The sequence below is a fragment of the Spodoptera frugiperda genome, chromosome 21 (genome assembly GCF_023101765.2).
Source record: "Spodoptera frugiperda isolate SF20-4 chromosome 21, AGI-APGP_CSIRO_Sfru_2.0, whole genome shotgun sequence".
NCBI classification, from domain to species: Eukaryota; Metazoa; Arthropoda; class Insecta; order Lepidoptera; family Noctuidae; genus Spodoptera; species Spodoptera frugiperda.
This window is the reverse complement of record NC_064232.1, coordinates 5,426,559-5,446,950: the sequence shown is the minus strand read 5'-3', so window position 1 is coordinate 5,446,950 and position 20,392 is coordinate 5,426,559. Positions and strand designations below refer to the sequence as shown.

The following is a 20,392-nucleotide window of genomic DNA, read 5'->3' as shown; positions in this document are numbered from 1 at the left end:
TGGACAGGTCAAAATATGTTAAGTGAGGTTATGATAAAAAAAAATCTGTTAGGTCAGGTCCTTCTAGGACTGGACAGGTCGAAGTATGTTAGGTGAGGTTGTGATTAAATGTTCTGTTAGATCAGGTCCTTCTAGGACAGGACAGGTCAAAATATGTTAAGTGAGGATTAAAAGTTCTGATAGATCAGGTCCTTCTAGGACAGGTCATATCAGGTCAGGTCAGGTTAGGTTATGTTCAATTAAATTACCACATTCGGTAGCTATGCACACTCTGGGTGGAGACACGTAAGGCGCCTCTGCCATGTTCAGAACATCCAATTCTTCCTTTTCTTTAATATTTTGCAGGTATCTGAAAAAGGTATTTTGATGTTACATGTTGCCTTAAAAGATTCGTAAAAGATTTCTTTTTCTGGCTGGCCAGGCGAACCTTTGTACCTCAAACATTATTCTCCTACCTGTTGAAGATATTTTTATATGTTTTTATATGTAGTATAAGCCGGTAAACGAGCAGACGGATCACCTGATGGTAAGCAATCGTCGCCCATGGACACTTGAAACACCAGAGGCGTTACAAGTGCGTTGTCGGAGTGCCTTTTGGGGGTTAAGGAATTTAAGGAGAATTTTTGAAAATTAGGGAGGAGGGTAATTGGGCCTCCAGTAACCTCACTCACACAACACAAGCGTTGTTGCACGTCGGCTTTCGGTGAGGTCGTGGTATCACTCGAGCCGGCCCAGCAGTGCCGAAGCATGGCTCTCCCACACTTAAGACATTAGAACGTGGTGTTCAATGTGTTAAGTGTGGGAGAGCAGTCACCGGTGACCGACGTTAGCGAAGGATTTGCCTTCAACAGTTTTCTATTGGCAGTCAAAGACTTCACAGATATTTCCACTTACATATTGGTTTTGATGATATTCTCCAACTCACGAACTCTCTCACGAACTTCTCTGTAGAACTTCGATCTCGCCTCATCTTGTAACTTCTTCAGACGTTGGGACTCAATCAGTTCCTTTACGTTGAATGAAAATAGATCTGAAAAAAGAGAATGAAATACGGATCGCCATGAATGTAAAATACTTGAAACACACTCACACACACAAACACACACACACACACACACACACACATTAGTTTCCATAAGAAACTAAGGTACCACACCCATCGAGCGATCATCGATCTCTGGTAGAATGGATTAGTCAACGTCAATCGATAGTTTCTACTACAGCAATCGATCGATAGCCGATAGATACTATCTGTCGATGGTGGAATAGATTGGTTGATATGCATCGATAGTTTCCGGCCGGAATATAATCAATCTACGTCGACCAATGCCATCGACTGGCAATCGATCGATTGTTTAGTCGACTGGTATCCGTCGATCAATTAAAGCTACCACACCAATCGATTAGTGTCGACCGATGTCGATCGATGCCATCGATGGTCTATGGATCGAGAGGTGTGGTAACACCCTTAAAATACGTGTGTAATATTTTAAAATAATCTACAAGACGGACATTAAAATAAAAATTAGTCATGTATCCTATTATAAATTTTACATTTATTAATTAATCATACCTTCATATCGTTTCGGCATATCGAATTTGAGAGCGAAACTGTGCGAAAGTTCGCTAAGCAGATCGATTTGAGATCGAGCTGCGCGCACGCAGACACAGGACCCGTCTATAATCTTTGGCAGTTTCACTGAAACTTTCATTGATGGAAACGATAGTTCTACTGGGTCCCTGAAAATGAAATATAAAGTGTTTTTAAAAGTAATATACGTAAATTATGATATTAAAAAGTGTCATAGAGTAAAAATAATTTAATAATTATGATTGCCTCGTCGCGTAGTATTACTGGGTTTTTGTAGATATTTCGAAAATTTCTCAGTAGTAGCACGGAGTTTGGAATTGTGCCCAGTATATGGCAATAGGCTCATCCACTGTTACATGGGACTAACAACACAAATAGTGATAAGTGGGTGTACATTGTATAGCGGCATTACGTATGGTAATGTGCAATTCTGCCTACCATTTCGGTCGGAGCTGCGGACTACCTAGTGGGTTTACCGGTTCCGGCTCGAAAAGCAAGAGTAGGAACGGGGTGGTTTTTAGTCAGTAAGAGTCTGACACTCCCTCTCGCCTCAGCCTGGCGAGAGAAGTCATTCGATGATTTTCTCCCCTAAAAAAACCCCCTTTGGAGGTAAAAAGCGTGACGTTGCATACAGTGACATATTGCCTCCTAAATCATATAAAAATTAACAAAAAACCTTTATTATAACTAAATGAAAAGCTAAAAACTCACGGCTCATGTTCCACCGGTCTAGGTTTCTTTGTAGGCCATTTTATAGCCACCCAGATGTTTAGCCGCATGCCTTTAAACTCCCGCTTGTATGTAGATACCTTAGTAGACTCGGAAACCAGGTTTTTCTCTATATTTCGCAGTAGGGAGTAGGATGCCATCTCTATTGCGCTGGCCAACTGAGCCCTGAGGGCTAGACGGACCTAGGAAAATAAAACGCTTGCGTTGTGTTTCGTTGTGTGAGTGAGGTTACCGGAGGCCCAATTCCCCCCTTCCCAATCTTCCCCATCCCCATTCCCGAACAACAACCCTTAACTCCCAAAAAGCCGGTAACGCACTTGTAAAGCCTCTGGTGTTTCAAGTGTCCATGGGCGGCGGCGATTGCTTACCATCAGGTAATACGTCTGTTCGATTACGGGCATGTTTCATAAAAAAAAAACATTAATAGCTTCAGCCTGTGGCTTGGTCCGCATTGGTGTGGGGTAAAAAGTATCCTGTGTTTTAAAACTGTCGTGGTGGCCTGGAGGTTTAAGACACCCGCTCTTCATGCATGAGGGTGCGGGATTGGGAAGGGGGTAATTGGGCCTCTGGTAACTTCACTCACACAAAGAAACACAACGCAAGCGTTATTTCACGTCGGTTTTCTGTGAGACCGTGGTATCACTCCGGTCGAACCGGCCCAGCAATGCCGAAGAATGGCTCTCCCACACTTACTTAGAGATTAGCGAGAAAAACAAACAGACAGACAAAAATTGTAGAAAATATTATTTTTTATATGTATTATATGTAGTATATTCATATGCATGTACTAAAAAACTTAACTAGCAAACTCCGTTTCCACCAATGATTTTCCCTGTTTTCCTGATTTTCTTTGCTATAAACTTCACGGAGCCCGAGACCTTTCCAACGAATGCAAAACCGTGGAAATCGGTTCGTGCGTTCTGGAGTTATAGCGTCAGGAAGGAAAACCCAACTTATTTTTATATTATTAATAATCTAGATTTAATTTACTTACCTCATCATAATTACTAATCTGCCTCGGTGTGTACTGTCTTGCGTTATTGAGAATATTTTCCAGCATTTCTAAGATCTGAAAGGAATAAGTTCCTTACTTTAATTAAATCAAAATTCGTTGATTGTCACGCCTGCTGTATAAGTCCCAAACGTGACTTGAAACTAGTTGAGTAGATACCGTCTAGTACTCAACTAGTAATTATTCGACCACGTCGAATATATACCTGAGCGTTGCTCAGGTGGTACGTGGTACTTGCTCAGTGAGCAAGTCATAAAATAATAAGCATCTATAAGATCGGGTTCCTTTCCCGCCTTGGGCGAAGCGAGAGGGAGTGTCAGACTCTTACTGGCTAAAAACCACCCCGTTCCTACTCCTGCTTTTCGAGTCGGAGCCCCGGTAAACCCGCTAGGTTGTCCGCAGCTCCGGATCAGGCATCAGCCCTGCTGGGCCCCATCTGTGGTGGTCTGTGTGTACCCACGTAAGACCCGTACGGGTCGGACGGCAAGCTACCTTTTCTCAAATGTCCATTTTATCATGGTCTCGTTTTGTATGATATAACTGTAGCATATTTAATATTAGTGAAGTTGAGGGTGTCTCGAAATAAATCAGTTTGTGTCAAGCTATCTTGTTGTTTTACTACATGGTGACAGCGGTGCGTGAAATAAATTAAATAATCGTGTATTTGGTGGTTAAAAGTTGTTAAAATTGATTGTATTTGTTGTGTAAACCTATTAATCATCGAGTACAATGGAACATGCGCGACCACCAGCGGAATTGAGCCTGGAAGGAGGGCCCGCCAACCGGGCCGACGCATGGCGTAAATGGTTACGTCAATTTCACGTGTTTTTGAAAGCGTCGGGAGTTCACAAGGAGGCTTCTGATGTTCAAGCCAGTTTATTGATAAATTTGATCGGACCGGAGGGATACGACATCTTTACAACGTTTAAATTTGCAGCGGACGAAGACAAAGAAAAACTAGAAAAAGTTGTTGAACAATTTAATGCCCATTTCGGTACAAAGTCCAATACTACCATGGTGAGATTTAAATTCTTCACAAGATGTCAAGAAATTGGTGAGAGCATAGATGAATATGTCACTGCTTTGAAGCTGTTAAGTCAGCGTTGTGAATTTGAACAACTGGAGGATAGCTTGTTGCGCGATCGGATCGTGTGTGGGGTCAAGGACACGAGTGTACGCGATAGATTGCTGCGGACAGACGAATTGACATTAGAGAAGGCGGTAAAAATATGTCAAGCAAATGAAATATCCAATGACGGTGAAAAGCAGATTGAAGGTATTAAAACGGAGACCTTAAAAAGTGCATCGGTGGACACTATTTGGAAAGGTGGACGGCGAGATGGCCGCCGTGGTATCAGAGGCGCAAGTTCGAGTGTGGAATCACGGCGTGGGCGCGGAGCTGTCGGTCGCGGCCGGAGCAGCGGCAGCGCGGGCGCCGGCTTGCGTGGCGGCGGCGACGGTGGCGGCGCGTTTGCTGACATGCGCAGCGGCGCAAGCGGACCAGGCGAGGCGGCCGGGACCAGCGCGCGCGCCTGTGCGGCCTGTGCTTCGATACACTGTGATAGCGGTGAACGTTGTGCGGCGCGTAAAGTGAAGTGTTTTATTTGTGGTGGCAAAGGCCATTTCAAAGTAATGTGTCCAGTGCGTAAGTCAAGAAAGGTTTATGAACTGTACGAGGATTACGATGATGATGATGATGAGAAGGACTTGTACTACATATCATCATTGGAATATGTGGATACGATTGTACAAGCGGAAGCCTCGAAGTGGTATGAAACTCTTTATTTATCCTATACAGGCATCAAACATCGTTTCAAATTAGACACAGGTTCGGATCTTAATGTTTTATCAAAAAATGATTATATAAAATTAGGTTTATCTATGTCAAATGTCATTAAAGACCATACTCGTGCAAAATCCTTTTGCGGCAATTTCTTGTCAATTATTGGGTCTTGTATAATCAAATGGATGTATAAGAATGTTACTTATGAATTGAAGTTTATTATATCGGAACAAAACTGTCAGAGCATATTAGGTAAAGATGCCCTTGAACAAATAGGCCTTGTAAAAAGAGTGTTTTCATTGAACTTGGACAATTATAAGAATTTATTTCGGGGTCTAGGGAAATTACCCGGTACTTACACTATTCCTATTGAGAGTAATGCGAGCCCTTGCATATGTCCGGTCAGAAAAATTCCATTGGGTGTGAGAGACCAACTTAAAGAGGAGTTGACTCGCATGGAAAGGTTAGGGGTAATACGAAAGGTTCATCATCCTACATCCTGGGTTAACGGTATTGTTATGGCAGGAAAAAAGGATGGTAGCTTTCGAATATGTCTAGATCCGCGGCCACTAAATCGAGTAATACGACGTCAACATTATCCTTTGCCTACATTGACTGAAATAGCGACCAAGTTGAAAGGTGCGCGGTATTTTAGTAAATTAGATGCAAAATCTGGCTTTTGGATGATACAGCTGGATGACAAGAGTGCTGACTTGTGTACATTTGGGACCCCATTCGGCCGGTACCAATATTTACGTTTGCCATACGGCATAAATTCGGCTTCTGAGGTGTTTCATGCTCGAATTAGGCAGTTTTTAGAAGACCTGGAAGGCGTGGACTCATTCGTTGATGACGTCATTGTCTGGGGTTCTACTAAGGAGGAGCATGATGAGCGCCTTCGAAGCCTCCTGGAGAGAGCCAATGAGGTAGGTATTAAATTCAATCCAGAAAAGTGCGAGTTCTGTGTGAATGAGGTTACTTATTTGGGCCATAGATTTAGCACTGATGGTATGAAAATAGACCAAACCAAATTAAAGGCGATTACTAATATGCCGAGTCCAACAGATCGTTCATCACTCGAACGCTTCCTCGGTATGGTTAATTATGTTAGTAAATTTATTCCTCATTATTCGGAAAAGGTTGCACCGTTGCGTAATTTGTTGAAAAAAGATAGTGAGTGGTGTTGGGGTGAGTGCGAGGAGGTCGTGTTAGGCGAGTTGAAGCGCGCATTGTGTGCGGCGCCCGTGCTGGCGCTGTTCGAGCCGCGCGAACCCGCCGTGCTGTCGGTGGATGCGAGCGCGCGCGCTCTCGGCGCCGTGCTGCTGCAGGCCGGCCGACCTGTCGAATTCGCCTCAATGACGCTCACGGACACGCAGCAACGATACGCTCAAATTGAAAAGGAGATGTTGGCAATAGTTTTCGCTTTGGAAAGGTTTCATCAATATATCTTTGGGAAAAATGATGTAATCGTTGAAACCGATCACAAGCCTTTGGAGGCTTTGTTCAAAAAGTCACTTGATTCTGTGCCGGCCAGACTTCAGCGAATGATGCTTCGCGTGCAGCGTTATGATTTTCAGGTTAAGTATACGCCGGGAAAATATATGTTTGTTGCCGACACTTTATCGAGGGCTCCGCTTCCTGATATATTAAATAATAAGGTATCGGAGGAACTTGAAGAACAGACATGTTTCTTAATACAGAACCTAAGATTTAGTAGTGGGCGGCTTGAAACTGTAAGGATGCATACTGAGCGAGACGAAGAATGTCAAACTTTAATTAATTATGTTTTGAACGGCTGGCCCATTAACAAGTACAATGTGAAAGAAATTGCTCGCGCGCATTGGAGCTACAGAGAGTGTTTGGAATATGTTGATGGAACGTTGTTAATGAATAACTTGGTATTTATTCCTAAAACACTCAGGTCGGAGATGATAGAACGCGTGCACGAGGGACATCTCGGTATTGACAGGTGCAAGCGGCGCGCGCGTGACGTCATGTTTTGGCCAGGGATGTCACGTGACGTGGAGCGCGCGGTGCGTGCGTGTCGAGTGTGCTCGCTTACATGCACCCCTGCCGCAGCGCGAGCCGATCATAGCACACCACATACCTGGGTTACCATGGGCAAAGATAGGCTCGGATATTTTTGAAGTCAATAAGAAATATTTCTTGATACTAGTCGATTATTTTTCAAATTTCGTGGAAGTTTCGCCGTTAACAAGTATTTCTTCAAAGCAGGTGATATTAGCCATGAGGGATCAATTTGCCAGGCATGGCATACCCCAGGAGTTAATATCTGACAATGGACCTGCCTATTCGTCTAAGGAGTTTAGAAATTTTGTTGAGAATTGGGGATTCAAGCACTCAACATCATCACCTAATTATCCGCAGTCAAACGGACGTAGTGAGCGTGCAGTGCGGACAATAAAAGGCTTGTTATCCAAGTCTGTACATTCGAATGAAGATTTCTATTTAAGCTTGCTTAATTACAGAGCAACGCCACGAGATGGCATAGCGAGCCCTGCCCAATTGCTAATGGGCCGAAGGTTAAATACTCGTCTTCCGTGTCACCATAATAAACTGTTGCCAGAAAGGGACAATACAGCTGATTATAACAACTTGATACGCAATCAAGTTAGAAGCAAATCGTGGTACGACTCTCGTGCCCGGCCGCTTCCTGAATTAAAAGTAGGTGACAACGTTGTGGCGCTGGAGGGGCCGCGCCGGGAGTATGCACGAGTGCTGCACCGCGCGGCACAGCCTCGCTCATACTTCGTGCTCGATAGTGCGGGCAGGGTGCTGCGTAGGAATCGTAGGCACCTAGTGAGGGTTAGTTCTCCTGATCCTGGGCCGTCTCCCGCTACATCGTCGCAACAGACGACTTGTGAGGACGATGTCACCCAGGAAGATACGGGATTGAAACATTCTTCTGGCGAGTCGGAATGTTACGATTCCTGTCCTGAACTATATGATGATGCATCTTCAAATTCATCAGTTGGTCGAATACAAAATAAGCGAACTGAAAGGGCAGCTGCAAGGGTAGCTAAAGAAAAGTTTAAATTTATGAATTAGGTACCTAAACCCCTATATTTACCTACTTATTATTGTAATATTAATTCCTTGAATAATGCCTTGATCAGATTGATGAGTAGTTTTTGTGTGCTTGCTTATATGTAATTGAAACCAATTTACTTTGTGGAAAGAAAAATATATCTATTATCGTACATCTATTATTTAGCATGTGTGTAATTAATTATTATGTAGATATTGTGGATATTGTTACTCTCTTATTTAGCTATAAGATGGTTGTAAACAATATGAGGGATATGATAATAGTTATGTGTAACGTGTAAGTATTACAGATTCCCATTTTAAGTGTTAAAGCGATAAGGTAATTATATAGGTATATATATATATACAACGTGCAGTATTTAGATTAAATTAAAATTGTATTGCAACTAACTATAGCTCCTATTTACTCATGTCACATCATTGTTATTGTACCTACTTATGTTTTTATTTTGTTGTATGGTTATGGTTATGGTTGTATGCTAAGCTCAACCTACATAAAATGTTATTGTTAAGGAGGGAGATGTAGCATATTTAATATTAGTGAAGTTGAGGGTGTCTCGAAATAAATCAGTTTGTGTCAAGCTATCTTGTTGTTTTACTACAATAACAACACATTCGACGGTCAGGTTATACTGGTAGTACATACATAGCTTGATGCACGGAGATATACAAGTCCAGTTTGCTATGGACTCGCTTTGTATGATCTTTCCGTACATTCCGTTTATGCTGGTATTGTATAGATTACATTTCCATCACTATCATATAAATGGTTGGCGGGCCACAACTGTGCGCTTCTCGCGAAACTTTCTACCTCGCACAGCAAAACTGTGGAATGAGCTGTGTTTCCGAACCGAGTCGTTGGCGGCTATTCCGACCCGATACGAGTTTCAAACCTTCAAGAAGAGCGTATACTTTACTTTTTTAAAAGGCTGGCAACGCACTTGTGGCTCCTCTAGTGTTTCGTATGTCCATGAGCGACGCTGATTGCTCGTTTGCCATCTATTCCATAAAAGAAAGATTGATGTGGTTATGTCTACAAATATGACATACCGGCAGGACTTCTATAAACTTCTTGTCCAGCTCGTTATCATCAGCCACCTTATTCTGCTGCCAGAGATGGAGGAAGGTGTTCAGCTCGGTCACGATGCGAGGGTCCGGGAGACCATCGCATCGAACGTATTGTAGCCACTGTAAAACGATCATTGAGAAATTAATATACTGCGACTGCACGGTTGGTGCGGTGGCTGGGCAACTGGCTGCCGCGCAACGGGTAGCGGGTTCGATTCCCGCACGGAGCAACTCTTTGTGTGATCCACAAATTGTTGTTTCGGGTCTGGGTGTCATGTGTATGTGAACTTGTATGTTTGTAAACGCACCCACGACACAGGAGAAAATCCTAGTGTGGGGCAACGTTTTTTTTTTAAAAAAAAAAAAAAAAAAAATAAGAGATATTCAATAAATTATAAATTGTAATTAAATATAAATAATTAAATAATATAATAAGAGACATTAAATAAATTAAATCTATACTAATATTATAAAGCTGAAGAGTTTGTTTGTTTGTTTGAACGCGCTAATCTCCAGAACTACTGGTCCGATTTGAATAATTCTTTTTGTGTTGAATATTGCATTTATCGAGGAAGGCTATAGGCTATAAAACATCACGATTTTGACGTCAAGACTTATGACGTCATAAGTCTTGACGTCAAAATTGCAGACTTATTTCTAGAAATTTAGCTAGAAAAATTCGAAAATTAAGTGATTATTTTTGAATATTTTATTGTATTGAAAAGTTGTAATAATTTATTTTTGACCGAGGATACTACCCAATTGCACGGTGTCAGCGCAACTGGCGACCGTGCAAGGAATAACTCTTTGAGAAATATACAAATTTTAGCTTTAGGTCTGGGTATCAAGTGTATGTGAAATTGTATGTTTGTAAACGCACCCATGACACAGGAGAAAATCATAAAGTTGGGGCAACGTTTAAAAAAAAAAAGAACTGTCATTTCGAACTTTGGCAGTGCATTCTCGCCCGTTATTGGTCGATATTATTCTTACAACCAATGGCCTGGTGGACGGCGATAGAGTTCACTTCGATCTTTCGAATTGAAAGTTACAGAATAGAGTAGTTGTTCCTCATTCTTACCTCAGCTTCTTTCTGCTTTTTCTGTTCGTACTTAATTTTTTGCTTTTCATAACCTGAAAAAAAGAAGAATAGGGTAGATGACTATTTATTATTTGAATGTCCGTCTTGTCCAAACATTGTATAGTGGCATTACGTGCCGTAATGTGCACCCCTGCCTAGGCCTTTATATCGTACTATATATTATATATATTAAAGTGTGGGTGTGGGAGAGCCATGCTTCGGTACGAATGCGCCGGCTCAATTGTAGTGATACCACGGCCTTAAAGAAAACCGATGTGAAACAATGCTTGCGTTGTGTTTCGTTGGAGGTTACTGGAGGCCCAATTGGGTAGTTTCCTAGGTCAAAAATAAATTATTTTGATATTTCAATATAATAAAATATCCCATAATATTTTCATTCATTCATTTGACGATATACTTATTTATTTAATTTTTCTTGTTATTTTTTGCGTAATAAGTAGGTATGCTATTTGACGCAAAAAAAATTATGACGTCATAATTTGCAATGTCATACAAAATACATAGAAAAGTAACGTTTTTGACATTTCGATAAAAGTATTGAATTTGACTAGTAGGATAATACCCTATTCCCCCTTTCCAATTATGATGTCATAATTTGCAATGTCATACAAAATTCATAGAAAAGTAACGTTTTTGACATTTCGATAAAGGAATTGAATTTGACTAGTAGGATAATACCCTATTCCCCCTTCCCAATCTTCCATAAAAAAATATACCTTGGAATAAATTGACGGCCTTCTGCTGCAAGTCTCTTCTGACTTCTTGCTCGGCCAGTTCTGCTGCCATCATCTCATTCCGCTCCCTGACCAGGGCAGCGCGCTTCTCCTTCGCTCCTGCCAGGATTGCTTGTCTGAACAAGGAATGATGAGAGGAATTGATTTATTTTTGGTAAAAAATGTGGGGGTAATAGGTTCCTATTATTTTTTTGTTTAGTAACTGCGGCACTCAGAGTTATTTAATGATTACTTAAACAATTCCTTAGTAACGAAAACAATTGCAAATAATTGATTTAAGTAACCATTAAATGACTCTGAGTACGGCGGTAAGTGACTAATTAAATAAGTGTGGGAGAAACATGTTTTGGCACCAATAGGCCGGTTGATCGTAGTGATACCACGGCCACACAGAATACCGACGTATAATACGTACGACGTATAATAAACAACGCTTGCGTTGTGTAAGTGAGGTTACCGGAGGCCCAATTAACCCCCTTTATAATCTCCCCAATCCCCGATTCTCCATCAATCCTTAAATTCTAAACCCCCAAAAGCCCGGTAACACACTTGTAAAGTCTCAGTGTTTCGGGATTATTTGTGTTCGTATGTGTGAACCTAGCTACTAAACTACTGCACTAAAAAGTGTGAATATAAAATTCAAGTGCCAATTACTAAGTGCTCTAGAGATTCTGAAGTAGTATTTTCAATTATAACTACATTAATTATTATGTTTTTCTACTTACTCACGTAACTATTTGACGAGAAACTCGACTAGTTTCAAGCCATGCTAGAGGCTCATATTCATGAGCAGCATTCCGCAACACACGACGGTTTGAAACTAGTAGAGATCCAACAATACAATTCTTAATACAATACAACAATACAATACAATGATAGCATTAAAATGTTGAAGAAAAGAGTATTTGAAGAATGATATAGTAGGAAAAAGTATTTCAACAAATCATCAATCACCAGGAAAACTCAATAACCGCCGTACTCAGAGTAATTTAAGGATTACTTAACCCAGTCCTTAGCAATTGTTTTCGGAACAAAATCACTACTAAGGAACAGTTTAAGTAATCATTAAATGTCTCTGAGAACGGCAGTAAGACCATTTATACTAATAACGTCCACTAGCACCAACGAATTGGACCTTCTGGTCGTTATAGGTTTTTCTATTAAAAAACCATAGTTATAAGATCTCCAACTAACTTTTCAGCCTCCTTCTCCGCTCTCCACTCTTCTATCCTCTGGAGGAGCCAGGCATCTCTGTCTTTCTTGTTCATTTTCTTCCATGCTTTTGGCTATGAGAAGAAGTTATTTTTATTGTCAAAGGTTGGTGAGCTTTTTGGATATAAGACTTTAAGATTTTCGAAAATCGTCTGCTTAAAAATTTCTCGATTCTCGCATGGAACAACTTTTTGACAGATATAAAATAGAGTGCCTTGTTTGTCGAGTGATCGCAAGCGTGACTGCCGAGCAAGGGGTCTCGGGTTCAATTCCCGCATATCGTAAAGTATTACTGGACTTTATTCGGTTTTAAGTTTTTAAACTGACATGGTCACTAACACTAGCATTGGAACTTAAAACTTTAATAAAGTTTATCCGTGAAAATTTAAAAACATGGTAAATATCCCGTTTTAAGTTCCAATTTATTCGGTTTTTCGAAAATTTCTCAGTAGTAGCACGGAGTCTAGAATTGTGCCCGGTATATGGCAATAGGCTCACCCCCTATTACATGGGACTTATAACACAAATGGTGAGAAGTGGGTGTACATTGTATAGCGGCATTACGTGCCGTAATGTGCACCTCTGCTTACCCCTTTGGGGCGAGACCCAGAGATTGTATTTTTAAAACTACTTACTAGAATATACTTACTAGAGAATGAGGATCAATGGTCCCTGACATTTTTATCAAAACAACACAATATCACAATTTTTTCACACTATCCTAAGCACCGAAGCGTAATGTTTGACACTCAAAAACTTTAATTAAAAACTAAACTATCAAAAATGTTAATAATTTCCAAAATCCGACCAATAATATTGTAGAAAAAAACGTTCAAGAGTGAATCCTCAAAAAAAACACCAAAAGTTAACGGCGTCATTATCCTCAACCAAAAGTTAACAATTCTGCCGTGTAGAACACAAAATTTGGTTTCCACGTAGAACGACAAGCCGCCACCTGCAATAAATTAAGCTATGACACCGCTCTCAACCAATCCAATAAAAATAAGGATGATAATAAGTTACCACGATGCTTAATAACGCGGGAGAATAATGATTTGTTAAATAAAAGTTAAAGTTTTTTTTAAGAAACACCCTCAATCAACAAGCTAATTCTCATCATATTTTAACTAAGCTTTCATGGTAGAAATATCTTAATTTACTTTTGAAAGCGAAATAAAATAACAAATAAACATTAATCCTTTAAGAATTATATCACAAATACTTTTCAATACAACTCTATCAGTGAAAATGTACAAAACGACTGACTATTTCGACGATATTTTTACAAAACATGATACGTTCGTGAGTTAGACCCATAAGCTTATATTAAAATGCTAAAAGAAATGTTGAGGCAACTTTTATTGTACCCGAAGATATGATTGCCATTGTAAAATGCCATAAAACATCGTTTTTATTGCCTACAAATCGGGGGAGACCGTCAGTCAATGACGACAGTGCTACTGACTTTCGGTTATTCGAATATTTTTTGGCTTTTATAAGTCTGCTTTAGGCCACCAACCCGTTTGCTGCCAGGACGGCGAAGCGAAGATGTGGCCGAAGATGGAGCACACAGACTTAGAAAGTACCTATTTACTCTGACCTTGAAAAGCCCCGGGTTGTATTTCTCAGGAATAATAGAAGCCGGCAGATTGTTCTATTCTCTGGTTGCACGGATTAGGAACGTGGATTCGAACCGTTTCGTTCGCACGCGCGAGTGCCTTTGCCTACCCCGTTCGGGGATAAATGGTGTGACGTTGTTTGTTGACAAGTCGAGGGAATCGAAGTTTCGAAAGAAAATTTAGGATTTAGGAAAGTTAGTAGGCCGCGTGACCGTCGCCGTGTCGGTTGTCGTGTACACTGCTTAGGATCATGTATCCTGATGTTGCTTGAAACTGGTTGAATAATGTTAAAATATAAATGGAAGGGGAAATGATGAAACCGTGTCTAATTTTGAAAACGAAGCAGTGATATTAAAACAATTATCAAGAATCACGATGACAAAGCAGGATATTGTGCCTAAATTGTGTATTTATTTGTGCTTGCTGTTGGAATCCCAACACAAATTTACACTAAAGTTAATCCATTACTCGTGCACCTTATTGCGTCTTTTCATAGACCGTAAAAAAGATCAAGCCTACGTTTTGGAAGCTGGGCTCTATAGAAACATCATTGTGTGTGCTCATGCTCTGTGTCCAAAATTAAAGTCTGTTCAAGTGAAATACAATCATATTATTGTTGGTACCACTACTCCCCTACACTTGCAAAGCATTCGTTTAACTACGTAATCCGTGTTCACATTTCTAACAAAGAAATATCACTCATCTATTTTAAATTATTAAGTTTTTCGGCTGACTCATGTAACTATTTGACGAAGGATTCGACTAGTTTCAAGCCAATTTTTTATGGGATAGTTGGCAAACGAGCAGCGTTACACCTGCAACACCAAAGGAGCCACAGGTGCGCGGCCAACCTTTTAAAAAGGTAGGTATATGCCCTTTTGTTGAAATTTTGAAGGTCGCATCAAGCCATGCTAGACGCTCCATTTCATGAGCAGTGTTCCGCGACACACGTCTCGACGAATATGAGCCTCTAGCATGGCTTAAACAGATGGGGCTCAGTAGGGCTGATGCCTGATCTGGAGCTGCGGACTACCGCTACTACGGCTCAAAGCAGGAGTAGGAACAGGGTGGTTTTTAGTTAGTAAGAGTCTGATACTTCCTCTCGCTTCGCTCAAGGCGGAAGAAGTCATTGGATGATTTGCTCCCCACAAAAAAAAAAGCATGACTTGAAACCAGTCGAGTTTCTCGTCAAATAGTTATGTGAGTAAGCCGATAACATAATAATTCATCTATTTCTGTTGACCATTTTTAGATAAAGTATGCTAGACTAACGTCCGAATACTCAAACGCTAAGTACTCAATATTAAGTTGTACTTAAACATCGTGCTATCTCTGTCATTTTATAAAGAATTGATAGTGACAGAACTACATTTGAGAGCGTCTTAAAATTGAGTAGCGTTTGAGTATTCGGGCATAAGCCCACTAGTGATTTTAACTTCTCAATCTCACTCTCTTACCTTTTCAAAGTCCGGTATCTCTTCTACCTTTTTATCCTTTTTCCCTTTCTTTCCCTTTTTCCCCTTCTTTTCCGGCGGTGGTTCTGGTATCGCCGCTGGTTTCGGTTCTAATTCAGAAACTGTAAAGAAAAATCTGGATATTAGTAGCACCTTTAGATTGAGATTAAGTTTAGTCTAGAATAGGACGATTAATATTATTCATACTCCTACTTGTGTTTTTGTACTTGAGATTCACATGAGATAATATTATCATCAACAGCCTGTAAGTGTCCACTGCTGACCAAACGGCTCTTCTTACATGGAAAAGATTTGACCATAAATCACCACGTTTGCTCAATGCAGGTTGGAGATTTAAAACCTATAATTTGAAATTATAGTAATCACGACGTTTTCTTTCACCGTTTGTCAGTGTCTAAATAATCTTAGAAAGTACATGTAACTTGGAAAAAGTCACATTGGTACATGAGAAGCGGTTGATATTCGGTGCAAATCCTGATTCGGTGAAACTAGCTTCGTCCGCGTTCCCATGGAATACAAAGTAGCCTATGTGTTATTCAAGATGTGTTGTTCAAGATCTACCCCTGTTTCAAATTTAATTTCGATCCCTTTTTGCATTTATAATACTAGTAGGGTTAGTGAAATAGGAAGAGTTCTAGTAACCAGGTAGCAGTGATTCTTCAGAGATCTGGAACATTTCACTACTGGTCCGATGTTTCACTATTGAAGATTCTTTCTCCTATTGGAAAAGCATTTGGGTGAGCAGAGTGTAACGGCATAGCGTATACTAAAGATGTCTCATGTTGTAGCGTCAGCTAAGTTTGTATTTTTTACGTGATATACATCGTGTAACAAAATACCCATATACATCAAGAAGCACTGAAGAATACAGGTTGAATAGAATCTCTACAAAAAGTTTCAGCTTACTTGGTGTCGCATGGTTCTTGATTTTATAAATCATACAAACGTGTCACAACACTACAGGGGTCAGTGGCTAATTACGAAAAATTTCTTCTGTAAATCTAATCGCCTAGTACCTATCTACTTAATTTTAATCGCATGAAAAAAAAATCGGAAAATTTCACAACTTCGTTCCATGAAAACATGAGTTTAAAAACCCTTCCCGTATCGTTCGTTATGTTATCTAGAAACCGTGCACTTGATATGTATACCCCCTTTTTGTTACACAATGCTTATACACATGAGCATTGTGTACACTGACACAGAGACTGACATGAGATAGTCGTTACCAGTCTTTTATTGAGTTTATACCCGAGATCACACAACACACACACTAATAAACTTACAAATAGATAAAAATCTTACCCCGAGTTTCTTCTTCTTTTTCTTTTTAGGTTTTGTATCTGTAAAAAAAATAATAGGAAATAATTTAGTATCACAATAATATTATAGACTAAGGTCTGAGTTTGGTACACACATCAACAGCCTATTAAGTGGCCACTGCTGACCAAAGGCCTTCTGAAATTCAATTGAAAGTTTGAGCTTGAGCTCGACCGGAGTGATACCACGACCTCACAGAAAACCGACGAGAAACAACGCTTGCGTTGTATTTTGTTGGCCCCATTTTCCAATCTTCCCAATCTCCGATTCCCAACAACCCTTAAATTCCTAGCTCCCAAAAGGCCGACAACGCACTTGTGTTTCAGGTATCTATGTGTAACGGCGATTGCTTACCATTAGACAGATCACTGACAAATTCAGAGTTTCATTCGGCATTTCTTCTCAGAGTAGTCCGATAGGAAATGTCCTCATATAGTTATTTAAGAGATTGACGTGTAAAAATGTTACCTTGTAACGTGCCGTATTTGAAAAAATTAATATCATTTATAATTTACACTTGATTTGAATCTGTAAGTGGTTCACTAATTGCAATATTTTATTTAAATCCGTGAATAAACAACCCTACATCCCATTGGGTAATATAATAAAACAACATTTCAATAAAATATAAACTCAAAACCATTACTAATTAAGTAACAATTCCAATACTACCTAACAACCCAGGGAAAAATAACAACAGAACACAAGAAACAATCGAATAAAAAGCTAAAAAACAGACCATAAAAGAGTATAATTTGAATAATTTCAACATTTACTTAAATGTAAACTCACCCCTTTGAGGAATTGAACAACGATTTCTATCGAAATACGGACTCAATACTTTTTTATTTTATTGCCAACCACGGTACAGGCACTTGGATACCTAAATGCGTTGCTTAGCAACCGATTTTATTGATAAAATTTGCGCTGTTGATTTGAGAAAATGTGTGGACAGCAGAGTAGAATACATTATGTCACTACTCTCGCTTTTTCATCAGAGATGTGCTATGTAGCTATGCTACGAAGATGTAGTAGCTATGCTGTGAAACTATGTGACTGTTTTTATCGATACTAAGCTATGTAGCTGTGCGAGGAAGACGCGCAGCTGAAGTATGCTATGTATCGATAGTAGGGAAGCCATCCATAGCACACATCCATTGCACGCATTATTCCATATAAAAAATATAGCTTAGCTGAGTCTGTTTCCACCAGTGCTAAGCTATGTGTACCAATGAATATGATTGGTGGATGATGGAAGCCAAACGCATCTACAACAACGTAGCATAGCACATCTCCGGTGGAAAAGTACCTTAATTATGGGTGTCGTATACTAACAAGCAGACGAAATTATCTGATGGTAAGCAATTGGTATCGCCTATGGACACTTGTAACACCAGAGGAGTTGCGTTGCCGGGTCTTTTGGTATGCTGATGATGGGATGGGATTTGGGATGATGCCCCACCCGCAATAGACTCATTTTTATTTTAATGTCCGTTTTGTAGATAATTTAAAACATTAGACACGTATTTTTCATTTTCTTACCGAAACAAATATTTTCGAAGATATGTTTAACTGAAATATCGTGTGACATCACTTCTAGATACGTTTTATACGTAGAAACGACATATTTGCTTCCACTCCTAAACTCTGTTTCGTTTTATCTAAGTATCATTATCTTATATGACAAAATAAAAAAGTACGTGTCCATTATTTTTTCATTATCTAACTGACGGACGGACTAATAACCTTTTCACCATCATCCCTATTTGGGAATTATGGTGAAAAGGCAAAAACATCAGTTAACTAATAAGGAATTAGAAATTAAATGTAATATGGTCTTCTTATCTACCTTCGATGGGTATCGGCGGCAGGGACTCGAAGGAAGCACTGGTATACGAAGTCTCCGTGAACTGAATCTCTTCAGGTTCCGGCTCCAAGTCTGTCGTGGCCACCAGGATTTCTTCCAATTTGTCATCTCCCGGATCTGTGAAGATTAAGACTTAAATCGAATCCATCCTCATTCCTGTCTCCCATAGTGGAGACAATTGGTAGGAATATTAAATACCTCTTTCGCTTCATCAACAGTAACTAGTATTTCTTTTAAAACATTTAAAAATTACAAATACTACACCGCACATGGGTGTAAAAATGGATAGAAAATCCCAACGAACAACAGTTGGGCAGAAAGCCCGCCAGACACGATCACCTCGTCTGGTCGGAGGATCCTCGTTTTCTTAGGAAACTTTACTCACTATTCCCTAAAGAAATTTTTTAAATTTTTCACATACATTTTCCATTGTAGTATCGAATCTGGAACTGTACCCAATGTGGCATGGGAATGGGATTCATAACATAACTGGGGCTAGAAGTGGGTTACATTGTATATGTATAGCAAGCCTAAACGAGAGACCATTTACTTCTCCTCTAATAATATCTTCTGATTTATTTCGTTGCGGGATCCAAGACAGTCATTCATGTCCCTGGGACGCGCCGGACTTCAATGTTCCGGTGTTTTGCATGGTTGTATCTACTGTAGATCCTGGTGCATAGGAGTTGCAGCGGTATGGGAGGTTATGGTGAGCTTGTCCCATTAAAAAAAAGAGCCTAAACGAGTGACGTGCTATTAAATAATATTATTTCAGTAATATACCTGTCCCTGTTTCAGTTGCATCCTGAAAGAGAAATAAAATGTTTATAATTTAGTTTTAATGACATCCTAATTGGTTGAGCAAGCGTGATTGTATAGCAAGAGGTTTTGGTCTCGATTCCCATGCAAAAATATTCAGATTTTTGGAAAAATAATGGCATGGATGCCTGTAAGTCTCGAAAGCTGTCTTTAAGTCTCGAGAGTCCGGCCTCACCGAAAACCGACGTGAAACAACGCTTGCGTTGTGTTTCATTGTGTGAGTGGAAGCCTGATTACCTTCCTCCTCAATCGTCCCAATCTCTGATTCCTCCACAACAATGTAGCTCTTTTACACGTCAATCTCTTAAATAACTAGATGAGGCCGGCATTTGTTATCGGAATACTCTGAGAACGAATGCCGAAATGCGTTACCCAGAGCTAACGCATTCTGGGGTGGGGTAATATTATTTTATTTTGTAAGTAGTATTTAATAATGTAATTTTAGAGGATTCTGAATAATAATATTATTTGTATAATTACATACCTTTTTCTTCTTGCCCGCTTTCCCCTCCTTTTTCCCAGCTTCCTTCTTACCCCCAGCATCCTTTTTGCCCGCAGCTTCCTTTTTGCCCGCAGGCTCTTTTTTCTTAGCCATTTTTAGTTTTTTTGCACTAGATTAAATACACTGAAGAATTCTGTTCTAACCAATAATTTTCGTAGAGCTGAAAAAAAAATCCTTAATATTCGGTGTTTGGTGTATTATAAATAAATATTTTTTGAAATTGTCAACTGTGACAATATCAAACACATGACATTTTGTCGTTAGTTTTTTTTTGGCTGATATTTTAGGTGCGTTCATTTAAAAGGGATTTTTTATTTGTGTTTTTGAAAAATATACTTCGTGGTGGCCTGGAGATATAACTCGTCAACCACCTTTAAAATTATACCTATTTTACAATATACATATATTTATACCAACCTACCTTAAGATTTTGTTTTTAATATACCCGAAATTTTATAGGTTGTTTTCAATTTATAAGACGCCCGCTTCT

The 20,392-nt window shown here is 39.7% G+C and overlaps 1 protein-coding gene across 3 annotated transcripts in view; it reads right to left on the bottom strand.

Moving 5' to 3' along the window:
- Positions 1 to 19,932, bottom strand: part of LOC118280363 (dynein axonemal intermediate chain 7 homolog) — a 43,116-nt gene extending 23,184 nt beyond the window's left edge. The window contains exons 1-15 of one of the 3 annotated variants that reach the window (XM_050701888.1): positions 19,885 to 19,926; positions 19,365 to 19,386; positions 18,564 to 18,698; positions 16,700 to 16,737; positions 16,037 to 16,112; positions 15,377 to 15,495; positions 12,283 to 12,374; positions 11,071 to 11,204; positions 10,334 to 10,386; positions 9,235 to 9,372; positions 3,315 to 3,389; positions 2,303 to 2,502; positions 1,574 to 1,740; positions 895 to 1,030; positions 249 to 349 (exon numbers count right to left, since the gene is read on the bottom strand). In XM_050701888.1, the coding sequence (XP_050557845.1) occupies positions 249 to 349; positions 895 to 1,030; positions 1,574 to 1,740; positions 2,303 to 2,502; positions 3,315 to 3,389; positions 9,235 to 9,372; positions 10,334 to 10,386; positions 11,071 to 11,204; positions 12,283 to 12,374; positions 15,377 to 15,495; positions 16,037 to 16,070 (1,249 nt within the window). In that variant the 5' untranslated portion in view covers positions 16,071 to 16,112; positions 16,700 to 16,737; positions 18,564 to 18,698; positions 19,365 to 19,386; positions 19,885 to 19,926. Of the gene's footprint in view, positions 1 to 248; positions 350 to 894; positions 1,031 to 1,573; positions 1,741 to 2,302; positions 2,503 to 3,314; positions 3,390 to 9,234; positions 9,373 to 10,333; positions 10,387 to 11,070; positions 11,205 to 12,282; positions 12,375 to 15,376; positions 15,496 to 16,036; positions 16,113 to 16,699; positions 16,738 to 18,563; positions 18,699 to 19,364; positions 19,387 to 19,884 lie in introns of all 3 variants that reach the window. The other 2 variants (XM_050701889.1, XM_050701890.1) reach the window with 2 other exon arrangements.
- Positions 19,933 to 20,392: the final 460 nt, after the last annotated feature.